General features: G+C 37.0%; 1 protein-coding gene across 2 annotated transcripts in view; it reads right to left on the bottom strand.

Annotated features, from left to right (window-relative positions):
* Positions 1-12,194, bottom strand: part of Mis18bp1 (MIS18 binding protein 1) — a 54,249-nt gene that overhangs the window by 37,389 nt on the left and 4,666 nt on the right. For both annotated transcript variants that reach the window (XM_087208047.1, XM_087208046.1), the window contains exons 3-6: positions 8,906-9,010; positions 8,197-8,681; positions 5,372-5,445; positions 3,027-3,157 (exon numbers count right to left, since the gene is read on the bottom strand). In XM_087208047.1, the coding sequence (XP_087064173.1) occupies positions 3,027-3,157; positions 5,372-5,445; positions 8,197-8,681; positions 8,906-9,010 (795 nt within the window). The remainder of the gene's footprint in view (positions 1-3,026; positions 3,158-5,371; positions 5,446-8,196; positions 8,682-8,905; positions 9,011-12,194) is intronic.

Raw genomic sequence — 12,194 nt, forward strand, 5'->3', positions numbered from 1 at the left:
ATACACAAAATCAATGAAGCCAAGAGTTGGTTCTTCAAAAGAATAAACAAAATTGACAAACCGTTAGCCAAACTTATCTGGAAAAGGAAAGAAAAGGCCCAAATCTATGCAATTAGGAATGAAAAGGATGAAATTACAAAGGACCCAGCAGAAATCCAGAGGATCATCAGTACGTACTTCGAAAACCTATATGCTAATAAGATGGAAAACACAGAAGAAATGGACAGATTCCTAGATACATATGAATTACCAAAGTTGAATGAAGTAGACCTTAAATTCTAAACAATCCAATATCAATGAAATTGAAAACATAATTAAAAACTTACCAGCTAAGAAAAACCCGGGTCCTGATGGCTTCACTGCCAAATTCTATAAGACATTTAGAGAGGAACTACTGCTGCTACTGTTTAAACTCTTCAACGAAATTGAAAGGGAAGCAATACTCCCAAATTCATTCCTAGAAGCAAGCATCACTTTGATCCCCAAAGCAGAGAAAGACCCAACTGAACTATAAAAGAGAACTATAGGCCAATCTCACTAATGAACATAGATGCAAAAATCCTTATTAAGATACTGGCAAATAGAATGCAGAAGATCATCAAGAAGATCACACACCCTGACCCAGTGGGATTCATCCCAGGGATGCAGGGATAGTTCAACATATGCAAATCAATAAATGTAATACACTGTATTAATAGAACCAAGGAGAGAAACCATATGATCATCTCAATAGATGCAGAAAAAGCATTTGACAAAATCCAACATGCATTTATGATAAAAACTCTACAAAAAATTAGAATAGACGGTCTCTACCTCAAACTGATAAAAGCTGTCTATGAAAATCCAACAGCCAATATCATACTAAATGATCAGAAACTGAAATCCTTCACACTAAAATCAGGAACAAGACAAGGATGTCCACTATCACCACTCCTGTTCAATATAGTTTTGGAAACATTAGCCACAGCAATTAGAAAAGAGAGAGAAATAAAAGGAATAAAGATAGGAAATGAAGACGTCAAATATATCAAAGACCCCAAGAATGCCACCAGAAGTTTTCTAGACTTAATAACCAAATTCAGTAAAGTAGCTGGATACGAGGTCAACACACAAAAATCAATAGCTTTCCTCTACATGAACAGACTCACTGAGAGAAATAGGGCAAACAATTCCTTTCACAAGAGCATCCAAAAAAATGAAATACCTAGGAATCAACCTAACAAAAGAAATCAAAGACCTGTTCTCTGAAAACTGCAGCACTCTGAGAAGAGATTAAAGACAATATCAGAAAATGGAAAAACATCCCTTGCTAATGGGGAGGAAGAATCAACATAGTGAAAATGGCCATACTTCCAAAACTGCTATATAGATTCAATGCAATCCCAATTGAAATTCCAGCAGCATACTTCATGGACCTTGAGAAAATTCATTGGGAACAAGAAGAGACCCAGCATAGCAAAAGCAATTCTAGGTAACAGAGACATTGCAGGGGGTATCACAATCCCCAACCTGCAACTATACTACAAAGCTACTGTGATAAAAACTGCATGGAACTGGCAAAGAAACACACCTGAGGACCAGTGGAACAGATTAGAAGATGCAGAAACAACTCCAGACACAGTCAGCCACCTCAACTTTGACAAAGGAGCCAAACAATCTCACTGGAGGAAAGACAGCCTCTTTAATAAATGGTGCTGGAAAAATTGGGTTTCATCTTGCCAATGATTAAAACTAGACCTATATCTCTCACCATGCACTAAACTAAAATTGAAATGGATTAAACATCTGAATATTAAAATAGAAATGCTGAGCTGGCTGGAATAGAGGTTAGCCAGAACTCTTGAAGACATTGGTGTAGGACAAGATTTTATGAACAAAACCTCAGTTGCCTATGAACTAGCACAATCAACAAGTGGCATCTCTTCTCACTAAAAAGCTTCTGCACAGCAAGAGAAACCACCAACAGTGTGAAGAGACAATCCACAATGTGGGAAAAAATTTTCACCTGCTTTTCCTCAGACAAAGGTCTACTATCTAGAATCTGTAAAGAACTTAAAAAATCAGACCTCCCAAATTTAAAGACCCAACCCAAAAATGGGCATCTGAAATGAACAGACATTTCTCACTAGTAAATAAACATATGAAAAAATGTTCAACATCACTGGTCATTCGAGAGATGCAAATGAAAACAACGCTGAGATTCCACCTCACTCCAGAAAGAATGGCTGCTATCATGAAATCAACCAATAACAAATGCTGATGGGGCTGTGGGGAAAAAGGAACCCTGCTGCACTGCTGGTGGGAGTGTAGACTGGTGCAACCACTCTGGAAATCAGTATGGAGATACCTCAAAGAACTAGGACTGGAAGTCTCATTTGAGCCAGCTATTCCACTGCTGGGTATCTTCCCCAAAGAATTAAAAGAATCATACTACAGTGATATATGTGCACCCATGTTCACAGCAGCACAATTTGTAATAGCTAAAACTTGGAAGCAGCCCAATTGTCCATCAACTAGAGACTGGATAAAGAAAATGTGTTTTTAAAATAAAATGTAGTACTGCTCAGCCATAAAAAATGAGAAATTAGAGACATTTATAGCTAAATGGATGCACATTGAGCCAATACTCTTAAGTGAAATAAATAGGACACACATGTGTAAATACCAAATAGTTTCTCTAGTGTGAGACACTGAAAGTGTAAACAGGGACTGAAAGGTATAATAGATAATGTGAAATAGGAAGAAAAGGGGCAAAGGGGAGGGCGAAGTGGGAGGGGTAGGGGGAAAGGAAAGAAGGGAATGGAATAAATATGAGAAAATGAAAAAAATGGAAACAAAGTTTGTGTAAATAGGGAGGATGAAGGGAGAGCAGGGGAATGGGGAAAAAATAAGAACCAAGAGCGATTAAGCAAAGGTGCAAATTTCCAATGATGAATGTCATTATACTGTATACCTAAAATGTACCAATACAATTAATTAAAAAATAAATTAAAACAAGTTATCAATTAATAATGAAACTCATTTACCTTCTTCTTTCATGGAAATTTGGTCTATCAATCCTTTTAATATATAAATGTTGCCTGATAAAGTCCTAAGTTCATTGTGCTTAATGCGCTCTACAATTACATTACTGTGCCAATATAAGTGTGTCATGTCTCTGAGGAGGGAAAAAAAAAAAGCTTTGTGAAGGCCAAAATATTCACATTTTACCTGGAGTCACAATGTACATATATAAGTACAGTATACATATTCATAATACATAGTAGTAATCTTGCACTCTAGCTATAATAGTATTAACAACTGAGGCCCAACCATTGCAGCAGACCTCAACTGGCTGGCACATGCTAAGAGTATGTGCCAAGAAATTACACTGCATAAACCGTGCCCCTAATACAAAATATATCATGAGCATGGAAGCAGAAGCTTTTCCTAAATATTTGGTGTTAATGGTGCTTGCAAGTTCAGCTTAACTGAGGCTGAGCATATCTTCTGTGGCCCTCTCCTTCAGGCTGTACACTGTGCTGGCTTTTGTGCAGAAAGGTAGGACTCGCTATTCTGCCCAGGCTGGCATCGAGCTCTTCATCCTCCTGCTTCAGCCTTCCAGATAGCTGGGACTGCAGGTGCCTCCTCCCGTGCTTGGTTTAGAAATGTAGATTAGATCCATCTAATCTTGGGATTTTTTTTTTTTTACCCTCAGTACACAGCCACAGGTTTTTACCTTCCATTAAAAAAATAGCAAAACAGAGGCTCAAGTTAGGAAAAAACAAACTATAGTAGCAAGTGACTGACCCATAAATCTATTCTTTATATTGCTCTAAATGAAGGTAAGCATGGGTATGAAAAAGAAAAAAGTATTAGATAAGCATCATTCATTCATTAGATAATAAGAAACACACTAAAAATTCTTTTACACTTGATCGTAGCCAAAAGGCCAAGAAGCGATAAAATTAAATTCTTTTAATTCAGTCAAATAGGCTTAAATGCTATACTAAACTCATTATATTGCACTTTAACACAATATTATCTTTCATTCTTTCTAATTTCACTGAACATTTAAATGATCTAAAAGCAATGTTCTCTAGTATTGTTTCCCAGTGTGGTGGTGCATTCCTATAATCCTATAACTGGGGAGGCTGAGGCAGGAGGATTGCTTTGAGTTCAAGGCCAGCCTGACCTACACAGTGGAACCTTGTCTGAAAAAACAACAACAAAAAGGTTACTTAATTCTTAAAATTACCTACAAGGTAGGTAATAAATATATTATCCTTATTGTACAGAAAAAAAAAGTGAGACTGAAAGAGAATAAGTAACTTGTCCAGGTGATACTGGTCGTAGCAGCAACAACGGGATTCCCACAGTGGCAGTCTTCACTGCATCTTGGATAATAAGAAAACGAGCACCAACTCTGATTTCATATACATCCTCAACTTAAAAAATTTTCATGTAAGTACATTAAATTGTGATATCTTGCATTGTTTTACTGGAAATCTGTTTTACTACTGAGAAAAACAGAAAATGGAGCTGATAGAGTAGCAGATTTAGGCAAAGCTCACCTCCTTACAGATGCTCTCATTTTACAAGTTGGAGAACCAGAAAGTGTTAATTTTATTGTGTGGCAAAATTTTCAATAATTTTGGTTCCTTTTCTGGATCAGTAATTTTTATCTAGTTGTTCCAATTCACATGCCCCCATTCAGATGTGAGAATGTGGACTAAAACACAAAATAATTATCAACAAATCATATATAATCAAGCAGATAATACTAGCCTACACATTAGCACCTCAGAAAAAAACACAGTGATCCAAATTTGAGCTGTTACTACTTTAAAAAATAATTTGAGAAGACAGGCAGAAACAAAAAAATTGGTAACAATCATGGTGAGGACCTGCGTGGTTCTTTTTTTGGTTGTTTTTTGAGATAGGGTCTTTTGGGGGGGGGGTACTGGGGATTGAACTCAGGACCCTGTGCTTGCGAGGCAGGCGGCAGAACCACTGAGCTAAATCCCCGGCATGAGACAGGGTCTTGTTAGGCAGTTCTGTCTGGCCTCGAACTCGAAGCAATTCTTCTGCCTCAGCTACCAAGTGCTGCTATTATAGGCGCACACCAGCACACCTGGCTTTTTTGTTGTTGTTTTTTGAGACAGGGTCTTGAACTCAGTGACCTTCCTGCTTCAGCCTCCTGCATGCTGAGATTACTGGTATGTGCCACCACGCCTGGCTCCTGCATACTCCTTTTTACTTTCAGTTCATAACCTCATAAGAAGGTGTTTCTTTGTAGGAAGATACTGTTTCTCATGAATCACCTTTTAAAATTTTATACACAACCATCTTCTCAAATTTTATTATAAGAATATTTAAATGTTACACTTACGTCAGTTTTCCTTCTACACATACAGCAGTGTTATTATTGATGATCTTAATCACCCATTCCTGTAGCTGGATTACCTAATTAAGCGTAAAACAAAGCACACATTTCTTGTACTATTTGCAGCATTAGCATTACACAATGAAATTACAAGAAAAAAATCATCTAATAATTCCTTAGTCCCCATCTATACAATTACGGGTTACTAAACAGCAATTGTTAAAACTTGTATATAATGAAACAGAAAATATGAAGAAAAAGACTGAACTGAGGTTGTACTACATAGTTTGTCTTATAATCCAAAAGAAACTACATTTCAAAATTCTTACATCAAATATCTCAATGACAAAGGCAGGTGTAGTGGCCCATGTCTGTAATCCCAGCACTGGGGAGGTTGAGACAGGAGGACAGCTGCGAGTTTGAGGCCAGCCTGGGCTACATAGAAGACTTTGTTTCAAAAAAACCTCAACTCCCCAAAAAACCCTCAGCCACATGGTGGGAGGGATCATGTAAAACACCAAGGTATACATTAAAACACCAAATTTTGCAAAAGCTCCAATAACTTGGAGAAAGAGTTAACTGTGTTGTATCCCATCATCCTTGTCCCTAAAAATATTAGACCTTTTAAAAAAAAAATTTGACTTAAGAATTACATTTTGATTTCCTATAAAGGTAACTGCTAGTAATATACATTTCACAGCATTGTATTTCAAAGCAAGTATCTGGATAACTCAGAAAATTACAGTAGTACATATAAAATCCTGTTCAAATGGAAAAATTTCTATGAACATCTATGCAAAAATTTATATTTCATAATAATTTAAAGTTGAACTATTTTTTTTTTTAAAGTTGAACTATTTCTGATGAGAGCTGAAGCCAAGATTCATAGAGTAACTCGTCTGAGTGGTCATTTACTTTACATAAAATTATACATTTATATATAAAGCCAAATTCTCCACTGTGGCTTTATATACTCAATCAGGAAAATATATTAAAATGGGAGGATTGTCTTTTTATTGCATTCCCAGATATGTCCATTTAAAATTTTATACGTAAAACTTGGGGAAGAGACAGTAAATAACATTCCTTTTTTTCCTATTCCCCCCATTTGGAATTACCTAAGATATATCAAAGCATCAGTCAGATGGAGATAATGTTAAAATAAAAACTAACATTAATAGTGTTTCCAGCACCTAGATGTGTTGACTCATCCTCACAAAACTAGGAGGTTGTAGGCAGTACTATAATCCTCATTGTACAGATGCAGTCTAGTTAGATAATTTTGCCATGTTATTAGAAAGGGGACGACTTTAAACAAAAGGAGCCAGTAGTAAGAGAGCATGATGCTCGAAAGTGAGAATTCAGTGCTTGTGCTTACTAATGCCAAGGTAAGGGCAGGTCTAAGACGGAAGGTGAGGGTAGGAGAAGTCATTAAAGCTGAAGAAACCAAGTTTGAGAGAGTTGTTAGTAGAGGGTGTAGTTTAGTTAAAGCAAGGTTAAAAAAATGTTCATAGAACTAGATAATACAACATTTTGCTCCACATACCTTGAGTTCAAAGAGCACAATGTAATGTTTAGAGTTGACGATGAATGAGATTGGCTCAAAATTAGGGGATGTACAGAACTATGTAGGGGCACGAGCCCTGGGAGGACTGGACATTTTATGGTGACTGGGAAACAGCAATGCAGAGATGAAAGAATTAGTATTGTGGGAGTCTGTTAAGATAGCTGTCTTCATACTGTTTGCTCAACTCACTTTACACACTTTTTTTTGGTGCCGGGGATCAAACTCAGGTCCTTGCGCTTGCGCAGCAGGTGGCGAAACCACTGAGCTAAATCCCCGGCCCCACTTTACACATTTTAAAGTCAACATTTAAAACTTTTCATCATAAGTTTAAAGTCATAACTCAATTTCCAGTGAATTCACTGAAAGACAAAAACTGTAACTACTATATCATTCTTTAAAATTAGGATGGAATTTGAACACCATCTTAATTTGATACCCTCATCATCCTTTTAAAAATTAATGGGCAAATTTTTAACAATTAGAAATTTCACTTTGTATCTTTCTTTTTGAGCCTGAATTTCTATTCTATTTCCTTTTAAGAATTTATTCTAATGTATCATAGTTTGATTCGATAGTGTTTATTGATCATCCTATTATTACTACACATCAGGAAAATTCTCAAATCTTTAGATGCTATAATTCCTATTTCAATTGTTCTGTTAATAGCACTTCAAAAGTTAGAAGAAAAAGAACAAATTAAGAGCAGGAATGAATTCAGTGTTCTTCCCTAAAAGAGGTAAGTAAATTGTTGGAGCAAATCAAACACCTGGGTTTTCTAACTTTCAGACCACAGGTCTTTTCCCTAGGCTACACTGTTGCTAAATAATAAATGAAACATAAATGAGCGTAAGCCTGCAACCTGAAGGAGCAGAAGGTAGAAATATATATTGATATAAAAATTTTGCTACCAAAAGCATGTGTGGTGGCACATGCCTGTGATCCCAGCAATTGGGAGGCAGAGGCAGGAGGATTGCTTCAAGTTTGAGGCCAACCTGGGCTACATAGTAAGTTCAAGGCCAGCCTGAAATACACAGCGAGACTCTGTCTAAAAAATAAACAAACAAATTAAAAAAAAAACAAAACCCAAAAGTTTTCCTATCTTTGCCAGGCATGGTGGCATTCTCCTGCAGCTCAGCACTTAGGAGGCTGAGGCATTAAGAGAGCTGAGAGTCCCAGGCTGGCCTCAGCTACACAGTGAGTTCAAGGCCAACCTGAACTACATAGCAAGATGCTGTCTCAAAAAAACAAAATACAGTTTTCCTACCTTATTTTTTTTAACTTCGTTTGTAATGGTTTGAAATAAAGTTGGAGGAGAAAGCTTTGAAATATTTCTTTTTGACCTCCGAGGTATTGTAAAATGAAGTCTTGGACTTGCAAGTACAATTTTACATGTATCTTCCATGGAATTGAGAAGACTAGTCTCTGTGGACACTGTTTTTTCATTTTGTTCTGTACTTGCCCCTTGTGAAATCCCTTCTGTTGTCATATCACTATCAGAAACTATTCCTTGACTACCGCTTTTAATAGGAATACAATTAGTACTAGAAGTTTCAACATCAGAATTTTGGAATTTTTCATTGGCAGAATGAATGCTTTCTAAAACAAACGTGTCCTTTTTGGACTTAGTGATTTCAACTATGTTTTCTTTTGAGTGAAGAATCTGTTTAGTCAACTGAGCTCTAGCTAATCCTTTGTTTGAGACTCCTACTGCTGAAACATTTTTGTGTTCTTGGTTCAGAATTGGAAGTTCTGCAAAAGACACAAAACAAAAATTATATAAGGATCATGAAATTAAAAGAGAGAAATAAAAGTCAAGTTAAAACTGCTTATATTAAAAAGAAGTCTTTGAGTTAGGAATGCTCTATCCTCCTGCCTAGTCTCTGAGTGCCTCTGACTTTTAAATAATTCACGGTTAATTCATCAATGCTTACTGCCCCAACTTGGAAACTAAGAAACAAACAAGAACACTTTACCATAAGTTGAATTGTGCAGTTGTGTTTTCTTTTCTTGGTGGTGTTGAGTCTTTTGATTGAAGGGAAGGAAATGTGATGATTCTAGAGTAACTTCTTGGACAGAAGCTTTAAAAAAAAAAAAAGAAAAATAAAAGAAGTTGATTACTACAGAGGAGAAAAAAATGCTTTTTAAAATTAAGTTGTAATGATCAGACCAGTAGGGTGTAATTTTGCAGTATATGAGAGGTACATCCATATTTCCCTTTATTGTCTTTTTACACCTTCACTACATTCTCAATACTGGTATCATGCTGAAGGGGCATTTAGAAACTTCTCTAAGCCACAATCTGCCTGCTCTAGACAAAAGCATAGCATGAGCCTTCTGCGAGTGTAAGGGTCTGGGTCATGGCCCCTCCTAGTATAGACGGCAGCAAGGTTCCAGGAGACCCAGGCTGAGCATTCGGACAGCCTTGATACAACTTCTGTCCAGCACCACGTACCAGACTGCTTGGTGCCAGGAGCTGCGCTGGACAACCAGGCCCCAGGTGGCTGGGCACAGAGCTTGCTGGGAGATGTTGACTAAAGGGCAGATAGACAGTGTCACACAGTGGCTAACAGGGTGATCTCTGCTGTCAGGTGAGGACTCTGGGGACAGGGAGAGAAAGGGGGAAAGTATACTACTAGACTTAGAAGTCTGGAGATCTGGAATAAAATTCCAGTGCTGCCACAAATTAAGCATATATTTGTTAAGAGTATACATGAAGTGCTACCCAGTCTTAAAAATTCTACTTGTTTCTGATTACTGTAAATTCTTAAAAAACAAAAGAACAGAGCTGCAACTTATTCTTTAAGTCAAAATGTTGAGACCCAATAGGAGATTCAACTATAATTTATATTCCCTTGACATCTCTTTTCCTTTAAAAGCACAAAAGCTAACTAGACAGGGCCAGGGATTTAGCTCAGTGGTTTCACTGCCTGCTGCATAAGCGCAAGGACCTGAGTTTGATTCCTGGTAGGAAAAAAAAAAAAAAGAAACTAACTAGACGAAACAAGTATTGTTTATTCTGATTTACAATCTAGCTCTTTAAACTTTAATTTTTTTGAATATAGAAATGAGTTTCTTTCACACATAAAGAAAACAGACTTAAAAGTTGTAACAAAGAAGGAAAATTTGAATTTCGTTTAATGTCAAGTATTATACTTTAGAAAATTGGTAGTGATCATGCTTTAACAAGTATGCCACTTTGGCCTTAGAAATCTGAATATATAGATTATAATGATGAGTCATAAAAAGAAGTGAATAATTTCTACTTTAACTCGTTCCTTTGGAATGGCAGGTTATGTATTAAAAACAAGCAGGTAATTCCATCAAGTAAAACATGCTGTACAACATAGGTCCTTGATAGCCATGCAGAGACTATAAAAAAAATCTCTGAAATCATATTTACAAAACTTGTGTGTACTTTCTGGGGAAAGAGTCATCACATTCTCAAAGTAGACCAGCATTTCTATCTCTCTCAAACTCTATTTTGTAGATAAAACATGCTTTAATATGCATAATTTCATTTGTTTCTCCATTTTCTCCTAGGCTGTAGACTGTTGGGAGCAATGCTACATAATTCTAGGGAAAAATCATTTGAGTAGGCCTAGTTCTCCAGCCTACAGACCAGCTATGACATTCCAGACATAATTGCATTTTGGCTTCCGCTCACAACTGAGACCTCAGTGATTCCCTGGATGCTGTAGTGCTCCAGAACAAGACCACACCTGCGGGAGACGCCTGGGAGGAACCAAATCTTCATCTGTATAGTTCCTCATTGTTCTTAAGATTTCCACTGCCCCCCCCCCCCCAGTCTTTTTACACCTTGTTTATCCCTATGTGAAGTACTGAACTCTGCATTTTCACTTGTTAGATCTGTTTCCCCTTGTACTGAATAAAAAGTGCTGCAAGCTAGGGGGCTTTTGTCTTTGTGCTGTCCAGAGCAGCACTGATCAGACCCAAAGCTCAGCTTCTTCTCAGTCTCATTTGTCTACCTTTCCTGTAATTCGCCGTGTGCTGCCGTGGCTCACAGGAGACTAGGACTTACTGCAGAGGTTCTGGTAACATCCCCTTCCCCTGTTCCCTACAATAGACTATTTTGTATACTCCTCCATCTCCATCCTACACTCCCTTAGAAAATTCTGTTCTCTGTATCAGAATATGTCACTGTCTTTGAAATACAACAATATGCCTACAATCTACCAGGTAGTGGTTAAGATAATGAGCTCTTTATAAGAGCTATTAATAAGTTCCCAGTGTTTGCTAAAAGGATCAAATAAGAGAATGTATGTTAAATATTTTTCATTACCAATTGCTGAAACATCAAAATCTCACTTTCATGTGTGCCAATTTTTGAACACTTTCTATTTTTCCACATCATTCTCTCAAATCCTCTATCCCAACAAGACCTGTACAGTACTTGTTTACACTTCCCCATACCAGTCAGATCTACTTAGCTCTGAGTACCCAGCTTAGATTTTAGAGGTGATCACGGTTACCCCCTTGCACTCACTCTCAACTTCGTCTGTCATTTCATGTTTGGCAAAAACATAACCCAGATAAAATCCAACCCCTAGCTTATTCCCTACTAGCATTTATGCATTTAAAAAAGATAGAGAGGGGCCAGGGATTTAGCTCAGTGGTTCCACTGCCTGCTGCGCAAGCACAAGGACCAGAGTTCGATACCCGCTACCAATAAAATAAAAATAATAAAAAAGATAGAGAAAAACTTACAATAATATTTACTGGTCTCACTTTAAACTCCTGCCTACAAACTTGAGTATATCTTTGTTATCTAGAAAATCAAATTTAAGCCTAGACAATTTACTGTTCCCCTCTTCTGCACTATTCAGACCTCTACCTACTCAAACTTCAACACTGCATCATCTCCTAAGTATTTTCAGCTCATGATGGCCTTTCTTATTTCAGATTATCTGTGAAGTCATATAATAGTGATCCACCAGCACGTGTATTTGCACAAACTGCTTTCATTCTTAACAATTTATCCATTTTTGTCCTAGCTAAAACCAAATCTTTACTTATTAAATTCTATTCCTTCTCAAATACTCAGGTATAACACTAGCAATCTAAGTTTGTGCCTCTTGTACATTATTCCCAACTGCATACAAAAATGTTATTTCACCAAATACTCAAAACAACAAAACCTTTAACCATACTTCTGTATGTTTTCCTCAGAAAGACTTCTGTGGTCACCATTACCAATTTCTCTCATCATTCTGCCTCTTGAACCAGCTCAAATTATGTTTTTAT

This window comes from Heterocephalus glaber, unplaced genomic scaffold (genome assembly GCF_053883595.1).
Source record: "Heterocephalus glaber isolate CG9 unplaced genomic scaffold, H.glaber_assembly_v1.0 deba00000901, whole genome shotgun sequence".
Taxonomy (NCBI): Eukaryota; Metazoa; Chordata; class Mammalia; order Rodentia; family Bathyergidae; genus Heterocephalus; species Heterocephalus glaber.